The sequence below is a fragment of the Medicago truncatula genome, chromosome 8 (assembly GCF_003473485.1).
Source record: "Medicago truncatula cultivar Jemalong A17 chromosome 8, MtrunA17r5.0-ANR, whole genome shotgun sequence".
NCBI classification, from domain to species: Eukaryota; Viridiplantae; Streptophyta; class Magnoliopsida; order Fabales; family Fabaceae; genus Medicago; species Medicago truncatula.
Window position 1 is genome coordinate 26,226,984 of NC_053049.1, and position 23,437 is coordinate 26,250,420.

Sequence of the window (23,437 nt, forward strand, 5' to 3'; positions counted from 1 at the left end):
CACATTAGTAAAAGCTTAAACCATGAAGAGTCACACTCAAGCCATAAATTTGGGCAACCTCTTGCATGAGAAATTCAATAGAATAAATAACGGCGTAAATTTCAATAGAAAGAGAAGTTGCAACACTAATATTAGCTGAAAATACACATAAAAAAGTATCAAATAATGTGATATCGAAAAATGTCACCACAAGAAGAGACCATGTGATGATTCTCTAAGATGTCTCATTAGTGTGGCGCTTAAACCTTGTAATGAGAGGGTATAATCCAGTTGACTTGTGCTTAATAGAAGGAGGAGGGCGAGTATGAAAATCTGCACCAAAATGCTTAAGAATATAAACTTCTTTGGTAGAAGAAACTTCTTTGTAATTGATAATTATAATTTGTTGTAAAATTCAAACACAAGAAATATATCTTCAACAATATAAGTTTATTGATTTAATAAGTTTTACATAAAAGTGTACACTAACTTCATTATGTATAGTGAGAACATTTTGTTATAAATCTCTTATTCTCTCCGTCCCAAATTATAATTCGTTTTAGAATAAAACGTCTTATAATTTAAATCAGAGTGAGTAATATTAAACCCATAACCTGTACAAAAAATAAAAATATTCAACTTATTATTTAACTCAAATACATTACATTTAAACATTCAACTCGCTTTAAGTTTTAACATTCAACTCATTTTTCACAGAGTCAATTCATTTAAAATAATTTTTTGTGCATAGCCAAACATGCACCAAATCTCTTAAACAATAAATTAGGTTGTTGTAATTTCATCAAATCTAATCTCATTAAGAATGAACTTGAATATATTTCCACCTATTTTAATTTAATATTATAAAATTTCTTTTTAAAAAGGGTTAATAGTGTTTTACCCCTGTAATATAGGTCATTTCCAGATTTAAACTCTGTAAAAAATTTGTTTTGGTTTTCGTTCTTGTAAAATTATTTTTTTCAGAATACCCCTTAATAGACCATTTTCAGATTTTTTTTTTCAAAAATTTTAGTTTTTGAATGACCTATTAAGGGGGTATTCAGGAAAAAATAATTTTACAAGGACGAAAACCAAAACAAAAATTTTACAGGAGCAAAACCCAGAAATGATATACTACCTCCGGTCCTATTTATAAGAAAAAGTTAACTTTTTAGATTCATTCAATATTTGATGTACCTAGCTTAGAAATAGACCAAATACATCAACTATTCAATGAATCAAAAAAATAAACTGTTTCTTATATATAGAACCGGAGGGAGTATATTACAGGGGTAAAACATTATTAACCTTTAAAAAAAAAATTATAAATCATATCCAGGCTGGCATCTCCCTGAAAACAATACAACTATTTCCCTTCAAAAAAATTAAATTTATGCGTGAGGAAATGAACAAATGAGGTAAGCTTTTGTTGGGAATGAGCACCAATAGTATAGCAATGAATTACTATTATTATTAATGAGAAGAAAAGATAGAATAAAAGCAAAACTAGAATTCATGTGTTTGTTTACATTTGCAGGGTTATGAGATGGCCCAGTTGGGTCTATAATGTCCTTTGATACAAAGCAACAAGTTAAGTTATTAGCACTCACCACCATCACCTGAGTGTGTAAATGGCCACGTAAACGTACGTACCTTCTCTCTCCCTTTAAGACTCGTCTGCAGGAGACACTGACTCTTGTGTGAATCAGTGACCTCAACGAATATATTCTTGCCTAATAATTTCAGACAAATTTATTGTCCCCAACTAACACATGTGATACTTAAAGGAACCATCACAAACTATCATTAAATCTAAATTAATGAATCATAAATGTTAGATCAACATCTAATCTAATGCAGTTTTGAGTATGTTTAATGCTTTCAAATACGAGTAGTAAGTATGTGTTTGGATGAGCGTTTAGGAAATCAAAACCCTTTTGCGAAACTATATTTATGCGGAAAATATAAATAATAATTTCGGAGTTTTACGCTGAGGAAGCGAGAAAATGTGTGTTTGTGCGAGAAATCGTCAATTTAAAAAAACGCTAAATGTATCTCTAAGCGAAAAACATAAATACTTTGGATGAGTGTTTAGAAAATCAATACCCTTTTGTGAAATTGTATTTACACGGAAAGTATACGTAATGACTATGGAGTTTTGCGGTGAGGAAGTGAGAAAATATGTGTATGTGCAAGAAATCGTCAATCTAAACAAACGTTAAATGTACGTCTAAGCGAAAAAACGTCAAATACAGGCTAAATATATTTGCAAGAATTGTTATTATACTAAAACTTTATCTTTTTCTTTAATATTTTCTTTACTAAATAAAAGAAATTACCTTTGTCAGATTCAATTTTATATATAATTTTTTACCTCTTTTCCATTAGTTTTACTCTTTTATAATGGTTTAATTGGAATGTATTCAATGTAAAGATTTTTTTTTTTTGTTATTATACCAATTATACAAAAGTTTTCTTTTTATCTCATTTTCATACAGGGATTTAATTGGTATGTCATCTTAATGCAAAAATTAATGCAAAAATAATTATAATGTCGATTAATTTATCGAATTATTACAAATATTTGACTTTAATTATTATTATCTTTAAAATCACTTATAAGATCGGTTTGCGATTGTGTAAAATACCAATTTTATTTTGCATAAATAATGTATCAAAATTAAATTATTTTTACCGCCATTTAATACTTGTTTTTTCCTAAAAAAACACAAGCACACGGATCCTCACATTTCGCGCCTATTTTCTTTCTCGAATGTGGATTATAGTTAGCCTCCACGAAATTAAGACTATATTTATGGATATAACTTTATTATTTAGTATTTGTTTTATTTTATGTACTATAGTTAGCCTCCACGAAAATGAGGATGTTTTTTCGGGATACCGGAATAAAAATTAATTAAATTTAATTATTTAATTAATTAAAAATATAAAATTACAAATAATTGTTTTTAAATGAATGATAAAATTAAAAAAATTACATAAAAACATGATATCTCGTTTATTATATCAACAAATCTGTTTTTTTTTTCTTTAGCTTTTCTAGAAAGAAAATCTTCGTAATCCTTCATCATAATTAAATTTAAGTTTGAAGTTGTAGGCTAAGTAGTTCTATAAATTAATATACTCTTTACTTTAATTACTATGTATTTTTAATTATGATTGATATTTAATCTGAATCTGATTTCCTTAAGATTGATTTAAAATTAGATAAGATTTTATCTAAGATTAGATCAATGTTTTTTATGAAAAAGATTATATCAAATGGTTTGGTTGTTCCGATCAGTTCTAATTTTCTCGAATAAGATTTTTTTTTCTTTTTTTTTCTTCGGAATATATTTTTATTTGTTCATGTTCTGGAAATAAATAAAGTCCGTCAAAATTAAAACTTGATACGGATTTTTCCAAAAATTGACTGATTAAGTTAAAAAAAAAAAACCAATTTCAGTTAATAAAATTTTTCTATCAAATTGATCTATTTTCTGTTCAAATTCTGGATAATTACTATTAATAGAAAGAAGGAGACCATGAATCTTATTTATCAAAATGGAATTTTTTTTTTTTTATAATCACATCAAATTTAATTTGATCTAAATTTAAAATTAGAACAAAATTTAATTATGTAATTAAGTAAAGAAAGATAAAATTATCAATAATGAATAAAATAATATTTTCTTAATATAAAGATATAGAAGACATAATTATATTTGAATGCTATGAATGTGTTCTCTTGTCATATGATTAGTGGTTGAGATTTGGGACACTATTTGTATTGCTGTAACCCTCTATCTATCTCTTCTCTTGATAACCCCATTTAAACCTCAGATTTTGTCATCACTTCTCATTATAACCATCATCATCACACTCTCTCTACCTTCATAATAATCATAATTCATAATCACCAATTCTCTCTATTCTCTCTTCCAAACAAACCATTATCCTTTTCCCTTGTTTTTTTCCTCTTGTTCCCTTTCCCCTTTCAACCCTACAATTCAACAAACCCTAATCAACAAGACATGGACATCACCTCAAGAAACATAGATGCAGATTCTCAAATACAACCAAACATAACCTTAAAGTCTTCACCTTTCACAAACGGCACACATAAACGCCAAGTTACAGCCACAACCACCACAAACACCACTACTCCACCACCACCACCACCGCCACAGCAACAACCACCATCATCATCCATGGTTGTTTCTTACAAAGAATGTCTCAAAAATCATGCTGCATCCCTAGGTGGACATGCACTTGATGGATGTGGTGAATTCATGCCACCATCATCTCTCAATCCCAATGACCCTAGATCCCTCAAATGTGCTGCTTGTGGCTGTCACCGGAATTTCCACCGCCGTGAGCCACAAGAGCATATCCTCACCACGACCACTTCCACCACCGCTACGGCAACAGCCAGCGCGAAAAACAGTCCACCTTTTCTTAACTGTATCTACACAACACCTTCAACAACAGTTCCACCACCACAACCACCACCGCCGTTACCACTGCCACACCGTGGTCCAATTAGTCAAAGCACAAGCCCAAGTCAAAGTACAAGCCCAAGTCATAGCCCAAGTCCAATTTCAAGCCCATCATCACCACCACCACTCTCACATTTACCACCTTCTTATCATCACTCTTCAGCTCCTCACATGCTTTTAGCTCTTGGTGGAAATGCTTATTCAACACCACCACAACACTCTGATCATGATCAACACCACCACCACCATCAAAACCATCTTCAAAGAAATCTCAATTTTGCTTCATCTGTTGTTAAGCTTGAGAGCCACAACAACAACAACAGTCACAACAACACAAGTAGTGGGAAAAAGAGGTACAGGACAAAATTCAGCAAGGAGCAGAAAGAGAAGATGCATGGTTTTTCTGAGAAATTGGGTTGGAAAATGCAAAAGAGTGATGATGGTTTGGTTCAGAAATTCTGCAATGAGATTGGTGTTTCTAGAGGAGTTTTCAAAGTTTGGATGCATAACAACAAGAATAATAGCTTGAGGAAGAAATCAGAATCTGATGTTGGAATTGGAATTGCTACTCAAATTGCTACTCAAAATGATGATAAGAACAATGTTGGTAATGGTAATGATGATGCTTCCAACAATGTCATTCATCATATGAATGAAGATCATGGGTGTGTCAATGTTCATGTTTCTTCTGTTAATGGTTTATCTTCTTAATTAATTAGTCTTTTTAATTATTTTTCAAGGAACTAAGATAAATGGGAATTAAGCTTAATCTAGTAGAGATTTTATTTTTACCATGATCTGTGGTTATTTTTGTTCATTATTATCCTTTGTAGTTTTTCCTCTTTTTTAATTAATCCAAGGTCTTAACTTTGCCCAATAGTGTAATTTTGGTGTCTCTATATGATGACAACATAAATGTAATTGAGATTTGAGACCACATCTATTTTATTTAAGTGAAATTCTATGCATTAGCAATGATCTTGTTTTTTTATTCTTGATTTTTATGTATTTGCCATAGTTAATGAATTCTTCTTGTTAGTGATATTTTTTTTTAAGTTAATAACTAATTGTGTTTTATTATAAAGTTAAACTACCCTTCAAATTGGCGTCAAAGATAAATGAACTTGAAACTTTTACGAGAAGAACATTTCAAGATCTCAATTCAACATTATCAGCCCAACCCAAATGGTTTTAGATAATTGAATTTGTATTCGTGAATAAATTGAGATTAAGGCTGTATTAGATTCGTTTTTTTTTTATTGGAGATTAGATGAAGTTTTTTTTGTCTAGTAGCTTAGTGACTAGATTCACAGATATTATGTGTGGAGAAGTAGAAAATCTGAGATTCGAACTCTGGCTCATGCAAAAATTATCTCTGGTAACTACCAACTGAGCTATATTACCGGACATGAGATTAGATGAAATTAACTACAACAATTAAAACCTTTGAAAAAAGTCAATTTTTTCTCAAAAGACTAGGAATTTAATTACTATCATCCCAAACCACACGTTACATATCCACACCTAGGTGTTCATAATAGCTAGCTCTAATTGTTGTCACATTTTCCTCTTGATAACTGATTTTACTTTAACTTGAATAACGTTAATATATTAATTACAAATCTAACTACTTTCGTGGAAGAATCCACCTCTCAAAGTGCCCATACTTGTTTGTGCAGCACATAACACAAGCTTTATCAAATATGGGTTGGAACTTATCTGCAAATTTGTCTTTTTTCATTTATTAGGGTCTCCTACTTTTACAGGATTCTGTACCAAGGGATAATGCTATTGTTAAACATTGCATAAGATAGTAATGTTCATATTAATTAATTTCTTTTATGATTTAATTTAATTTTTGTGTGTGTGTAAAGTGGTCCTAGAGAATTTTTCACCAAAGGAAGAAAAGAAACCCATTTATTAGATGGAAAATGACATTAGTCCCAATTTGCCTATTTTGTGTTGTTATCTTCCAAATGGAGTTAATTCTTCTTGAAAACCGTGCAAGCATATTTTTTGGTATAAAAAGAAATCGAGGAAAAGGATAATGTTTTGGAATTAAGAGATGTTGTTGAGATCATGTGAATTGTCTATGGTCATGTTTGTTTATCAATTCATTCATTATTAAACATTATCTAATGTTGTGAATGGCGGTATCACAAACATGCAAATCCATGTTTAATTTTGGTGAAGTCAAAATTAATTCTAGAGATATACAATTGAGTTTGATAAGTTTGAATATTCTAAAGTAAAGTTGATGTTCTCTTTAAAATTGATTCTAATTTGATATGTCTAAGTATGTGTTATTTAGTTTCAATTTTAGAGGTCAAAAAAGTGATTTTAGAGATTGTAGAATTTATGTTATGATGTTTAGATGATTTGTAGTGGATTTGATTTTGATTGTTGATTTGATTCTACTTGAAGCTATAATTTATAGTTTTTGGCATATATAATTGATTTTAGCTTTAAATTTATTGATAAATCCACTTTTACATATATACATTCAAATATAAATCATTTTTCATTCAATTCATTTTTATTCAGAATCAATTCACTCAAAATCAATTCTGATAAAAGCTTGGAGTTTTTGCCTCAACTATTCAAATTATTTTTTATTCAATTTTAATATGAATTTTAAATATAAACTACTTATATATTTAACTCATTTTTAATTAAAAACAATTTTACAAATTAAGTTTATTAAAATTTGATTTTTAACTTCAAAGCTGCCAAAAATTATGGTGTATCATTTGCATGTTTGGAGTCTCACATATTACTTAGATTTTCGAATGGTTGAATATATAAAAATGTTTGAGACACTCATTTTTTTTTAATTGAAACTCATTTAACATAGTATTAGAATGGGAGGTTCATGCTAAACATTAAGGTGGGTATGAGATTAATTAAAACTTGAGGAATATGTTCTTTGGGGGTTTTTTGATGTTTTTATTTTCTCTTTTTGGTGTAATACTTGAGATTTTATTCCCTTATATTTATAATATATTTTCATTCAAAAAAAAACTTTAGGAATGTTATTGACACTCTCTTTTCAACACTCTTTTTAATACGCACTCTTTTATTGGAAGAAATTAATGCATGTCCCATCACTTTAAATGGAATCCATTTTCAAAGTGTGAGACCCATTTTGATTTAAACAAAGAGTGTTGTTAACCATTGCCCACTATTAGTTAAGGAACAAAAAGTATAAAGAAAAGTCAATTTTGCATTGAAAAGATCACATTTTTAATTTTCAAAAAGCAGAATACACAATTTCCAAAACAAAATTTTCTTTTATAATTCTTTAACCAACATCCCAGGTGCATTGGTTAACATTTCCCTTAAACAAATAAGAAAGTGAGTATTTCAGATAGTGTTGAAAAGAGAGTTTTTTTTTTGCTAAACAGGGAGAGAGGACAAACATCAAGAGGGAACACCGACATCCCAACTAGGTTGGCATCCCGGGAACCCTCCATCCTATGCCGCCAATCTCTAAAACTTTATTAAAAAAAGGGGAAAAAACTGTACAAGAAGAGGGGGGACTAGGCCAAAACCCTCTGTAGCAATAAAAAGAAAACAGAGAAAAAAAACAGCAAAATTACAGGTACTTAAGGAAACCTTTAATTAGGCAAACCTACTCTATCTCGAAAGAAATCTAGATGCATCTCCGTAGGCAGTGAATCCAACTAAACAGAGCCATGAATGGAGTGACCCTTGTTTGCTAACCTGTCAGCACAACAATTACCTTCACGGAATATGTGAGAGGAAATAATCCAAACTCCAAGGCGACAAGCATTAGACCATCTGTTCCGAAGCAAAATTGAGATTAAAGATGGAGTTGAAAAAATTAGCAGTGCACTAGATGAGTCACTTTCCAACCATATATTCCACCACCTATTATGTGCTGCGTGCTCCATGGCCAAAATTATCGCAAGAACTTCAGAATGGAAAATCGAAGCCTCACCAATATTGCAACAAAAAGCACCAAGAAAAACGCCCCGAGAGCCTCGAAACAGCCCCCACAAGCCGCAAGACCATCAATCACGGAACCATTGTTAGCATTACTTTTAAAACTTATTTAACATGATATGAAAGTCGTGTTAAAGATTGCATTGTAAAAATTTGACACATGACCTATGTTAGCAAAAAGCTCGGTATTAAAGTTGTTTAGAGTTTGTTTGAAGTCACATACTTCATCCGGTCACATTTATAAGCAAAAAATGATTTTTTTAGATACATTGAATAATTAATATATCTAACCTATAAATGTGACTGGATACATTAATTATTCAATGTACCTAAAAAATCATTTATTATAAATGCAAATTTGGTTATTCTATCTTTTGAACTAACTTTTGTTTGAAATTCAAGCTTATTTAACAAGAAGGACATGGTTTTGGTAGAGTACTTCCAAAACAAGGTGGAGCGATGGATGGCTTATCAGAATTATTCTGGTCTTGGAACTTGATAGGAGTTTGTGTCAATATAATAATCTAGTCAATCAAAATCAATCAGGCAAGAAAATTAGGATTCATTTGTTTTTTTGATTTTGGTTCGATTTTAATTTTTTTAATATGATGTTTTAATGTGGGTGCCGAATTAAAAAATAATAATTTCAATTCTTCAAATCAAACAAATCCGAACTACATACATTTTTGTTATTGTTTAAACATTTAAAAGTAATATCTTTTACATTAAATATTATATAGTTATGACTTTTACATGGTTTGACTTGTATTTTCAGAATAAAAATTCCTTTTGTGGATTTGATAAACTTTACACATCCACTAATAAGACCCAATAAATATTTAATAATTTTGTCGAGGATTAATATTTATAAAAAAATTTGATTGGTGACTTTAGTATGAAGTATAGATTTTCTTTATAACAAAAGGCTCATATTTATCACCGAAAGTATTGATTTGTTAACAAGCTCCATTAAAAATAATTTTAAGAGAACTAAATTTGATTTTGAGTGAAATAATTTTAGTCACACTTTAAATACCATTAGATAGAACATCTGATTATCAATATCTCTTTTACATGTGAACCGAAGTGGTGATAAAAAAATATTAAACATTGATTTGACTTGTTATCTTCTGCTTCTCATCACAAAGATTAAAGGCTGATTTTCATTTATTCAAATAGATAGAGTACATCATATACAAACATCGATAAAAACGTAAAAGATGAATCTGCTAACAAACTCATAACACCTAAGTTAATAGTATACGACGGCAAAATGCCTATAAATAATATGATAAAATTTAAGTCACTGAAATACCCATGCTTTCGGATCTGCAACGTTGACGCCCAAATTATTGATTGAACTTATAATTGACTGATGTCAATCTTCAATAGGAACTAAACGAACATCACGACAAAACGCGAAATCAAATGCCACACAAGACAACTAACAACACAACACCACAATTAGACTACAAAATCAAAAACACACAAAAGCAAAAACTTGATATATATGAAAATCACTTATTTAGATTTAAAGAAAAGATGAAAAAAGATGTAGAATAGTGATTTTAGGTAAAAAAAAAAAAAAAAAGACTTAAAATCAGCCCTCTTCAATGGAGAAATAAAGTTTAGAGAGAAGTTGGAGTTTTTCTCGGTTGAAAACTTTAATGTTGGTAATAATAAGTCGGTATGTTTGTTTGGCAATAAGATATTTACATTATAATTTTCCATTTACAAGCATATTTTACTTTTTGTTTGGTTGGTATGATAGTTGTACTACTGATTTATTTTATTTTATTAACGTTCCTCAATTTATATTCAGTACCTGTCATGATTATTTTTCGTCAAAAAGGGCAAGTAAATTCATTACAGAAACAACCAAATATATACTGTAAGGGAGTGCCCACAATCTCTTTTACAGGACCCTGTCCATACAGCTATATGTGACAACCCCCAAACCATCCCAAACAAGCCATTGCTATTTATTTGTTATATCCCCCACCTCTTGTAAAGTTGCAAGTGAAGGAAACAGTACAAATAAAAGGAAAAAAAGAAAACAATTTTATACGGTAAAGGACATTGGAACATCAAATTTTAATTAATTGAAGGGTATTTTATGAGTTAATAAGTTTTGCCTTATATTGTATAGAATATCATTATATTGTGAGATTTTGTATCCAAAGCGTTTTATCTTTGCTTTTAACCTGCTAAAAAATGACATTTACTGATCAATTATGTCGTAAGTAAAAGTGTTATTTTTTAAGGCTAAAATATGGTTTTAATCCCTGCAAATATGCTTCGTTTTGGTTTTAGTCCCTGTAAAAAAAAATTGTTTTTGGCCCGTGCAAATTTTTTTGTTTTTGAAAATAGTCTCTGACCCCACTTTTGTGATGATTTGCATACGTGGCACATTATAACTGAACCAATTTTGTAGTTTTTGGTCCCTGCAAAATATTTTGTTTTTAAAAAAGGTTCTTGCAAAATTTTTTGTTTTTGAAAATAGTCCCTGGAGGGACTAAATACAATTTTTTTCTTGCAGGGACTAAAACCAAAACGAGACATATTTGCAGGGACTAAAATCATATTTTAGCCTTTTTTTTAATCCTACACCCCAATAATTATACTCTTATCGCTACAAATATTTGAGGTACTCATAAACCAGAGACCCAGCTCCTTGCTCTTGCCAAAGAATGGCCCTGCATATCGTATGCCATCAAATCTACATCCTTGATTATAATTAATAGTTATTCAATTAAACAAAAATATCATAGTCTTAACATGTATTCCTTGATTCCTTTATTAAATATACATAGTGATACATAGAGTTGATTTCAACCAAATAATTGGTCTTATTGGTTAATGAATTCAACCAATGACGAATTGTTCAATAAAATTTAAATTTGATTTTAAAGTAAAACGTTCTCAACCAAAGTAAAATAATAATATTAATTTCTTCTATATACTTCACGGTTGAGATGATGGTGTAAGATTTGAGATTTATGATATGTTTTTCTCCAAGTCTCGTGTTCAATCCTTTATTTGCTAACAATTTATGTATAGGTATAATCTATGCATAGTTTTATTTAATTTTAATTAATTCTTTTTCATCAGTAGACGGTGAGATTAATCCTCGATTAACCGATACCTCGGCCTAATACGGAGTTTAAAGCTATATTCTCTTTGTCACCATAAAAAAAGGAATTGAACTTAAATGATATAAACAAGAGCAAATTTCTATAAACATAATTTTGGATGCTTCTAATATGTATATAGACCACTAAGTTTAATTACTATAGCTGGTTAATCCGAATTTTTTCTAAACCCACTTAAGAAATTCTTGTTGAATCACTTTTTAATCTAATCAGAACAGAACAACAAATTACTGTACAATCTTTGGTCTGTCTCTACTTAGAAGTCAAGTAGCATGCTTTGCTTAATTGGTTAATTGGTTAATTAATTAATGGAAAGTAATGCCGGTAGTGCTGAAGAACTAATCTGTCATCTTTCTATATTGGGTTGGATCAAAAAAGCGGCAAGTTTTGTTGTTTAGTGCTTTTTAGCATATTTAATTAGTTGACAAAGTTTAATCTTGAAGCAAGTTTTCTTTGTTTATTTTAATGTATATAAGTGAAAGGGACTAATTTTGCGAGAGCTTACCTGCAAATCACATATTAACGAATTTTTTATTTTATTTTGGAAAACGAAAGAGTGCTTGTATTTAACTTTAAGTTTTGCATAGACATGACAATGGGATGGGATTGAAGCGAATTTTACCTGCTCGTCCCATCTTCGACTCTTATATATTTACTTGTTTTATATCTATATTTAACATAGATGATAAATTGAATCTCATCTCCGATAAGTTTGGATATCTCCGCCTCATTTCTATCTCTATAGTGAATTATTATTTTTAAATAAAAAAGGAAGGTTTTTTAGGCCCGGGAGCAAATCATTGTTAATTTGTGATAGTAAGACCGATTGAGAAGAGATAAGGGACAATGCCTATGGTGATGGGGAAGAGAGAGAATTCCGAGTGTGTGAGATGATGAAGATTAATGACTATGGTGGGTGTAGGAGAAAAGAGAGAATTGAACTGAGTTTAGACGCACTCTGAGTGCGTGAGTGAAATGTTTAGGGTTTGAGTTCTATTTTTATATAAAAGGAGTAATAAAGAGGTATAAAATAATTTCCTACATTCGAAACGAGTTTGAGTTTCGGTTTCGAATGGATACATATATCCTCATTATCCGTCTCGTACCCGTGTTTTAAAATCAAAAATAACCCAATCACATACCCAAATCCAATCAAAGCGGGAAAAACCCATCAAATCAAGGTGGGTTTGGGCAGGTAATCGCGGATATAAGTTTTGTTCACATGCCTAATCTTGCAATTATTGTAACTGCTATGTGCAAAATTTAAATATTTGTTTTTAAGTCGGTTGTTAAGATTAACAAAGAATATTTGGGGCGTTCCTCGAAAGCTCACACTCAAAATAAGGGTGATGTTTTAATTCTACATGCATATTCAAAAAGTTTCTTTGAAGATCATCATGGTAGAGTTCGAAAAGGGCATTTATGGTGGTGTTGGAAGTTCTAAAATCATTCAAATTCCAAGTAACTACTATAGCAAACAGGGCCGTACTTAGTGTTTTACGAGCCTTAAATATAATATAAGAAAATGTCCACTTATAAAATACGTCATAATTTTTTTTAGTTTATTGTTATGATTTTATTAGTTCTTTCATTCTGTTTTCTTTCCTGGCCTTTCATTAGCAAATAATTTTTTTTAAACACCATCTGAAAATAAATCAAATACTTTATAGACACCAAAACAAACTAAATTACTGTAGAAAAGAACAATAGCAGCTGCGAAATGATCAAGAATGTGTCTCACATCGGATTCATGATCTTGAATGCGTCTCGTATGATCTTGCAATATCATATTCAATTTTGCAATCCTTTCAATCCATTCAAAAAAGTTGACATTACAATATTGATATAATTTATTTTTTTGAAACCATAGAAAGACAAAATTAAGATTAACTTCGTAGACTCATTTTCAACTAAAATATAATTTGTTTTGTTATAAAAATTATCCCAATTTCTTGGATAATAAATATCATCAATATTTTTAATATTACTGAGGCATAATATTATGAACAAAGAGCCCAAAAAAATATCTCCAATTTTTCCCATGATAAATTTTTTGGCACATTATTAAGAAAAATCAAACTTTTTTTTATAGGGAAGGTGTATATAGAAATCTGTGTAATACGAGGGTATATATAGCAAATCTCGCTAAAATGACCTATAACATTAACAGACTTGAGCCCAACCCTCCATTATATAAATATTTGGGTCCTTCAGTGAACTTTACTATATAAACCCCCAATAAACCAAATATTTCTATATACACTCCGCCTAGGGAATTTTGGGGCCCCCTAACGTCATGTGCCCTAGGCCGTCTCACGGCCTATGCCTAGGGAATTCTGCTCTTCTCCCATAAAAAATTGCTTGCTCCCAACCAAACTTCAAAAAATACCCCTGCGTGATTTAAGTCATGCAACCTACGTGAGTTAGTGCACGCAGGGTTTATAACCTACATGAGTTAACTCACGTATGATTTATAACCAGCGTGAGTTAACTCACGCAGCGTGACTTAAGTCACACAGAAGTATTGTTGTCATTTCAGTTGGGAATGAGCAATTTTGATTGGGAGAAGAGCAGAATTTATGCCTATGGCCGGCCCTGGTAGCAAAAGTATGGAGGAGAAGTTAAAAGTTGATTACACGAATGCAGCTTTGTTTGGAAGCCATCAAACACCAGAATTCGAAAACCATAAGAAACTTGTAAAAAGTAGTTCGAAAGACATATGACATGCATGTAAACTTAAGTTGCTTTTATTCATTTTATTAATGATATTTGTTCTCCATATTTAGGAGTTCATCTACGTACTTGTCTAATAAATTACACATTTACTAGTTGTTGATCGAGCGAATGATGTAGCTAAATTATATCTATAAGAATACCATTATATTTCACTTTTGTTGCTACTTTTCTATATTTTTTAGGTTAAATTAATCAAATGATCCCTCAACTAATTTCGAGTTTTCGTTTTGGTCCCATAACTCTTAAAATCATCATTTTGGTCTCTTAACTTTTGCTCTGTTACTCAAATTGATCCACTCCGTTAGTTTGTTAATGTCTAAATTTTTTGATTTGATTTTAACCGTTTGATTGCATGTCCATTGTATCTATAGTGAACCGTCAGCACCTAATTTTTTTTATTTTTCATCATCTTCTCTCTTCTTCTTCCTCAATCTATATCAACATTTTCCCAGAACCGGAACGAACCTCACGAACGGAGCAAGACTACAAAGCAACGCCATAAAACCTTCAAAGCAAGAAGAGAAACCACGCTGAACAAACAAAGAGAAGAAACTGATAAAACCTGCGCAGTGAAAAGCTAGAAAGGTAAGCTTCAAGATCTGGAGAATCGACCGAAATTGGAGAACAATCGGAGGAGAGAGGTGCGAATCTAAGCAGTTACGGAGGAGAATGGAGCAAAACCAACGCCGGAAGGAGAAGAAAGGTCTCCTGTGCGAATCTGTCCATCAATTTTCTCTTCAAAACTGATCTCCCTTCCACGAAAGGGTCGTTCTCCGTTGCGCCACGCCGCCGTCATGCACCACCACCATTCCTATAGTTTTCGCCCATCCCTTCAGCGTCGCCCTGCACCTCTGTTCTTATCTTGGTTTGTTCATAATTTGGATTTGATACTCTGTTGTTTCTAGTTACTATTGTATTGAATGTTTGAAGAAAGAATATTGATGGAGACCCTAGAAAGAAGAAGAAGAAGCTCAGATTGAAGAAGAAGAATATTGATGTATTGAATGTTTTAAGGAGTGTTTTAGCCTTGTGGTATAATTAAAAGAAAGTTAAATGGGTATCAACATTGACGAGAATGAAAATCAATTCAATGGGTTATGATTTTCTAAATTATTTTCTCTATCTCTAAAATTCATTCATGTTCTAACTCAGAATCATGTTGACAGAGAAAATTGAGATGAATATCATATATGAATTTACTTAGGTTTTTTTTTCTTTCTTCCTAGGTTGTTGTGATGAATAATGAATATATGATGATAAAGATGAAGAAAAGCTGGAGGAAAGAGATGAAGAAAAGTAAAAAAAATTAGGTGTTGGTGATACATCCTAAAATAAAATAGACATGCGTAATCTAATGGTTCTCTTTTAAGAAAAAAAATCAAACGGTTTTAATTAAAATAATTAATAGGATCTATGGTGGACCACTCTTAAGGTTGGTCCACCATAGACATTTAGGGTTAAAGTTAACAGTCAAGGACCTTTTTGATTAACGGAGTAAAAGTTGAGAGACCAAAATGATGATTTTAAGAGTTATGGGACCAAAACGAAAACTCGAAATTAATTGAGGGACCATTTAATTAATTTAACCTATTTTTTATAATTAATCTTCTTGTTCATGTATTTTTAAAAACATTGTCCATTTTTACGCGTTTCTTGCACTGCAAGCACAAACTTGAGACAATATACCTATCGACTTAGAAAGAGCCATAGATTGAACATCAAATTCATTTGTTGGAGTGATATTTTTCACTATCAATAAATTAACACGCTTAGTAGGACATAGTTTGAGATAGTTTGTGTTAAGTTTTCTAAATTTTAAATATAAGAATCGTTAAAAATGAGTCAAATGTATCTAAAGGTTCTTTAAGTTTTTTTTCGTTTTTCTCAAAGTGGTCCTTTAAATTTTAAAAGTCTCAAACAAGTCCTTTTAGTTTTTTAATCGTTTCAAACAAGTCCTATTGTAGATAACATAGTTGGTAATTGCTTCCTTGAACTCATCTTTCACTACTAGAAAAAGCAAAATTAGCGAGGGAAATTAGTGACGGAAAAAATGAAATTCCTCACAAATTTCATGGTCGCAAAATTTAGTGACGGAATTAGAGAGAGATTTCATGTTTTCCCTCACAAAATTTCTCTCACTAATTTTTGTTTTTTTAGTAGTGTTTGGTACCAAATCTGGCTCCTAACACCACTTAAAATTAGTCATCTTTTTAGGCATGACAAATGGTGAATAATGCTCTTTGTTGCTATCATCTGAATCATCCTCTAAAAGGACTTGTTTGAAACGAATCAAAAACTAAAAAGATTTGTTTGAGACTTTTGAAACATAAAGTATTTGTTTGGGACTTTTGAAACTTAAATGACCACTTTGAAAAAAACGAAAAACTTAAAGGACCTTTAAATGCATTTGACCTTAAAAATGAACAACCTTTAAAGAAAAAGGAAAGAAAATCAAAATAACAACATAAAAAATAATAATTCAAATGAGGGAATAACAGTTTTTTGCATGGACTTATAGGGTATAACATTTCTTCCCCAAACCAATGCTATTTTCAAGTCTTTCAGGAAGGAAATTGATGATAGTGCCAATATAAGCACTCACTAAATTGCCAAATTCCTCTAGTCAAGATAGTTGAATACAAGATCAAATGTCCAAGCAAGTCAACCTCAAAGTTTTGATAAGTGGCTCTCAAGGACAAGTCAAGAATGCCCAAATGAAACTGATGCAAATCAAGGAACGCTTATTAAAAGTGTAGTGAGTGTTCATTATACTCAAATAGAGTTTATAATATGAAAATAAGAATATTAATACACATGATGGAAAACAGTTCTAGTGACCTTTTGTTGAAGCCTTTGATTGAAGCAATCTTCCAAACGGTTTAAATAACAGAAAGTTGAGACCAACACTCTGAAAGATGCTACAAAAAAATTGCGGGAATAGCGGCGGCTAAGATTTGCATGTTACCGCGGATTTAGCTGCCACTATAAACTAAACTGGTGATTTGAAAGTTGTCCAAATTTTTTCTGCCACAAAGTTTAAATCGACGGTTTAGGAAGAACCGCCATGCAAACTGCCGTAATAAACGTTGAATAAAATGATGGTTAATTGTTTGAACGATAGTTTCAGTTGCATAATATTCACTTTTTCAGTAAAAATATTGCGCTTAGTGGTGGTTTAAACCGCCACAATACCCACCTTTTAACAAAAATATATATGAGCATAGTGGCGGTTTGAGCCGCCGTAATGGTCATTTTTTAACAAAAAAATAAATATTTGAACATTTCACTTAGATAGAAATTACTGAAACATTTCATACGTAATAAATTGTAATAATACAATGTGGGTATAAATTATTTCACCTAAATATCAGGATACCTTTCAAATTTCAACGAAGACAGTTTTCAATAGTTGTTTCTTTCGCAATGACTATTAACAAAAGTCAATGACAATCTCTAAAAATAGTTGGGATATATTTACCAAGTCCTGTGTTTTCACATGGTCTGTTATATTGTTGCAATTTTAAGGGTTACCTCCAGAGATGGATTGAAGATGTTTATAACTGATGAAAATGGTCAAGATACCAATATGATTAAAATGTGGTATACCGAGAAGTATTTCGTAATCTAAGATAAATTGTGCTAAAAATCAATGATTTTTGTACGCTATTTTGATGTAATGCATTCCAATGGTAGCAACAAACTATATTACTAAAGTCGTCATTATACTACTAATATTTATCGTAATTGAAATTTTATAAAATATTACTTACATTGATTCAGTTATAACCAACTGATTTATTAATATAGAAAAGGAATAATAATCGTAACTTAAACGCACAAGTGTAAGCTGGTAGAACCCATACTGATCACGGGTCAATATTCTAAGTATCACAAAAGGCATTTTGCTTTGGTTGGAAACCTAAGGAAGGGTAGTCAAGGGATTGGCGAACACTGGTATGTTCAGCAAATTTTAAGGAATCTACACGGGGTGAAATAATATCCTGCATAAAGAATAATAATTGGTCGTTACAAGTTAAGATAGACACACATTACTTGTGAACTTAGCTCAGTTGATATGAACAATACATAATATATGCAAGGTCCGGGGTTCAAACTCCGATCACCGCAAAAAAAAAAAGACACATTAATATATTTATTTAGGTTAAACCCGACAACTACTGATAGGGAAGAACAACTCAACCAACCTTAAAAGTAACTTCGCCTTCTTCCTTTTCGAATAACGAGTCATGTTAGTTAGACAATGTGATAACCTAGAAAATCTGATTTCCATTGATTTTACCGCTAGTTTAAGAATTTCCATTGATTGAAGTTTCGGAATTTGATAAACCACAAATATATGTTTCTTATTTCCTATATTTAAGATGTGAGCCCTTAATCTACCTATAGGTAGCACCTTAATCCATATTAGTCCATTAGGTGGGAAAGTTTTATGGCTTACGTACCACGGTCAAGCATTTTATCTATTCAATGTGAGATTTTTTGTCACGTCCTTTAAAAGCTGATGTCCATGATTGCTTTCACTTTTTCGACACTGGCCCGATTTTCGTTTTTGATGGCTTCACTCACCTATTAGTATTCGATAGACCACCTTGATCCAACTTATAGGTAGCACCTTAATCCCGACTAGCATATTTGGTGGGAGAGCCTCATGGCTTTAGTACCACGTCGAACACACTTTTACATACTCGATGTGTGACTCATAATATTGTCACACTCTTTAAGATCACGCTCTTTAAGAGCCGATGTTCTTGGTGGCTTTCACTTTATCGACATTGATCCGATGGTAGCCCTTTCCTTTTTGGTGGTTTCACTCTCTCCTATCAGTATTCGATAGAGCACCTTAATTCAGCCTATAGGTAGCCCTTTCCGTGGCCTAACTCTCAATATAAACACCAATTGTAATGACTTGAACCCATAAAGTGAGCCCAACCCAAAATACTAATCCATTAGGTGGGGGAGCCTCATAGCTTAAGCACCACGTCGATAACTTTTATCTAATCGATGTGGAACTCCTAACAAAAAGGTATGGCAACTTTGTTAATGATTGCTTGTTTGGAAATGACCCGAAAAAGAAAGGAAGTGATGAAGAAGAAAATGTTGTCCATGGGGAACATTCTGATGTTTCAGATTCAGATGCAGTTTTGATTATGGCTTCCATAAGTGAGAATTGTTCAAAGTTAGAACAACGGTTTCTCTATATTGGTTGTTCAAATCAAATGCAATTCACAAGGAATGGTCAAATTTGAAGATGATACTTACTGAAGGTGAGGGGAAAATTGTGATCAAGAGAAAAAAGTGTTAAAGAAGATTCAAGCTAGTGGTTGATAAACAAAGTGAGAAACTCATTAAAGTGTTGAGCTATGAAGCACGGACACTCTTTAGATTAGACGTGTATGTGTCCGACACTGACACTTGTGATTTTTTCAAATTATTAGTTGTGTCGGCGTGTCGGTGTCCGTATCGTATTCGGTGTCTGTATCCGTACTTCATAAGTGTTGAGAGAATACACCTCAAATGATTTTAAAGGTTTTTGTGTGAAAAATGGAATCCACCATGAGGTTACTGTTATCCCAATGACTTGGCTAAGAGATGAAATAAGACGGTTTTGGATATGGCAAGAAGCGGGTTGAGAGAAAAGTCACATTCTACAATGTACATTTTGAACAACTGTCCTTCAAATAGGCTAAATGGTGTAGTTCTAGAAAAGGTGTAGAGTGAAAATAATCTTAATCTGATTCATATTTAGGTGTTTGGTTCATTATGCTATAATACATGATAAGAGAAAAGAATGTGGCTAATAGTAATAATACACTACTTGGTAAATGCCCAATTCATTCTAATCCATCATCTTAATGCTAAAGTTATGCTTTTATGCTACCATCTTTGCTATTCACCCCTCCACATTATGTCACGCCTTCTTTATTTCTTGATTGTCATCAATATAAATTTAGGCAAGTGAGCATACCAATTCACCTTGAGTTTAAAAGAAAGAAAGAAGAAAAATATTAAAAGATAAGAAAAAGAATGAAGGGTGGTAAAAGACAACTACACAAAAAGGTGACCCGAAACATAGGTCATTTTTAACACTTATGGTTGTTTCCCCTAGAAAAGAAAGAAAAATAAATAAAAAATAAATGTAAATTTAAATGCTCAAGTGGATTACACAACCACAATTAGGTTGATTGGTTTATGCTTAAGTTAGAACGGTTATTCAATTGGTTGAAAAAGAAAGGAAAAAAAAAAAAATCAAAATTCAACCCTTTGGAAAAACCATAATTTACTCTTATATATACCACTTTGCATATTTTTTCAAAAGAATCAAATCATCAACCTCTCAAAAGATCCAACCTTTTCTAACTAAACATCAGAAAACTTTTGATACTAACATGTATGTGTAGGATCGACGTCTTTTATTATATGGTTAAACTTTACATTTGCGGACTTATATCATTTTTTCTTTTTTGTCAGCTAATTTAGTGGCCGGAGCTCACAAATTTAAAATATGGAAAAATGAGGTGTCTGGGGTTCAAACAACAACCCTACATATATTATGCATTGTCTCTAACAACTGAGCTTACGGGCACCGAACATATATCATTCTTTCTTTTTTTAGTAGATAGAAGAGATGACAAAACCATCATAAACTCACACACATAAAGTGGAGGTATCGGAGTTCGAATCCTGATCATGTTGTCAGACCTAATAATTTCGACATTTTTGCCAGTTGAGATAGGACTTACGAGACCGAACATATATCATTCTATTACAACATGCTTATGAATATGCAATTAAATGATATGATACGTAAAAAAGACATGCACCTCCTCCCAAAAAATCGTCAAAACTTGAGATGAGAAAAGCCGGCATCATACTAAAATTTGCCAAATGTGCCATATTCAAACAAATTATTCCTCATGGCTCCACAATTGTTTGAATTGAGTAAATTTTTGTATTGAAAATTAAATTGTCTAAATTCAAGTAATCTAGTAATGTATACTGTAAATGCTTATCGCAAAGTTTTAGCTGCCAATATCTGACGCTAATACCGCAATTAGGAGCAATTTTTTAACCAATGCAGTGTCACATCATGCTCTCAATTTTGATTTAAAAATTTATAATTTATACTAAAAAAAATATATAATTTCCCTTTCATAGATAGGTAAAATATTGCCAAGCTAGAAAGACCGATCATATGTCTTGTTCTCTTCTTTGGAACCCTAAACATGTCCTATTCTTTGAAGTCTTGGTACTTGGATTTTACAAAATAAAACAAAATACCCATATTTTATTAATGAAATTTGAGGCTAAACTCTTCAACTTGCAGGAAGATCCAAAATCCCATTGCTATCAAATTAACACGTTTACATGGATCTAGCATGAAACGTGCAACTCTTTTCATTCTGCAAGTATTGTATATAGAAGGGCTAGTTTGTTCTTTTGTTTTATGCTGCTAAGATGATAACAACAATCTTAGCATGATATATTCAATATTGTGATTAAAAATAATAACATGTAATCAATGGAGTGGATATAGTGGAAGAGAATAATTAAACTCTTACAACGTTGAACCAAAGTTCAAACTACTAATGAGGAGGTGATCACATGTCCGACAATATATTGAATAAGGTTATCTTCATTGGAGGGAAGCTAAAAATAACAATTTGCGGGACTTGGGTTTTATTAGGTTATTATTACTTCTCCGATCTCATAAAAAGTAGAGTAAATGATCATTTTTGTCTCTGATTCTACATCTCGCTGTCACAAAGGTCTTTGATTCAGGATTAAATACAAAGTAATCATTGAATGTGCACTTCCGTTATCACTTTAGTCTTTTTCGTTGAATAATTATGTTGATGACGTAGCAAATGTTTTATGCTGACAAGGGGTATGAGGTGTCACAGATACTAAAGTGAAAGTAAAAAATGATCATTTTGGTCCCTGAATCGAAAAATCAATATCCCCAAACCCGCCCCAACGAAGTGTTGCTCTTCGTCAAGAACTGGGTCATCTTCCTCAATGAAGTTGGTATGTGGTTGCGGGAGAATTGTTGTTAGGCCTCTGACTTGCGGTTCTTTAAAAAATGATTCGTTGCATTTATTTTAATGATAAAATTAATACCAGTTATCATAATATTCTTAATAATTGTAGTTAATAGATCAGTTAAGTGGAGTGAAATTCAATAAATAAATAAATAAATATTAGAAAAGAAAATAATATTACATCAATATTTTAAAATAAAAAAAATGTAAATGATAACTTTTTATGAGACAGAAGGAGTATAAAACCTCAAAACTGGCTAAAACTTATTCTTTCTTTTGTTTAGCTGTATACACAATGACAGACTAATTCATCTATATCATCAAGGGGGCTCCCCACAAGGAAATTTTTTAGCTTGAAAATGTCTGATATCTTTTTTCTACATGTCCTCATAAAAAAATAGTTGTTGCTCATATAAAAAGTTTTTTGAAAAAATAAATGCAGAAAGTTGTGTAAGAGTTAAATAGAACAAATGTGATATAAGTTAAAAAAATAAATGATAAAAACAAGTATTAATGTGTTCTATTTAACTCTTACCCTTTAGTGGTGTCCAGGATCCAAACCTCATACCTTGCATATATTATACATTGTGTTTACCAACTGAGTTAAGCTCACTCTTTTAACATTAAGCACACACCAGTATTAAAAAAAATATATCATATTTTTAAAGGAAAAGTTTATGTTTTTCAAATAATCCTTGGAGAAGTTTATCCTAAACCCTATTGACTATTATTTTAGTTTTATAACCAAAAAAAAATATTTTAAAGGAAAAGTTTATCCTACATATATTATAGACTTTTTTTTCTTCAATTAATCCTTGGAGAAGTTTATCCTAAACCCTATTGACTATTATTTTAGTTTTATAACCAAAAAAATTGTTATAGACAATTATGAGGATTTTCGTTCATAAATTTGTATAATTTATATAATTTAAGGTATTCATTTTTATAAATATATTATAGACTATTTTTTTGCTCCAAATAACAAATATATGCATAATATATGTATGGATCGGGGTTCGAACCCAGACATCTCAATTATTCATTT

At 31.3% G+C, this 23,437-nt stretch overlaps 1 protein-coding gene across 1 annotated transcript; it reads left to right on the forward strand.

Annotated features, from left to right (window-relative positions):
* Nucleotides 1-3,751: 3,751 nt before the first annotated feature.
* On the forward strand, nucleotides 3,752-5,449 carry LOC25502694 (zinc-finger homeodomain protein 9). The gene has a single exon (XM_013590245.3). The coding sequence runs from the start codon at nucleotides 4,014-4,016 to the stop codon at nucleotides 5,187-5,189; it is 1,176 nt and encodes a 391-aa protein (XP_013445699.1). The 5' UTR covers nucleotides 3,752-4,013; the 3' UTR covers nucleotides 5,190-5,449.
* Nucleotides 5,450-23,437: the final 17,988 nt, after the last annotated feature.

What these genes read in the sequence shown, in the direction of transcription:
- LOC25502694 (XM_013590245.3), top strand. Translation starts at nt 4,014, where the DNA reads ATGGACATCACCTCAAGAAACATAGATGCAGATTCTCAAATACAACCA.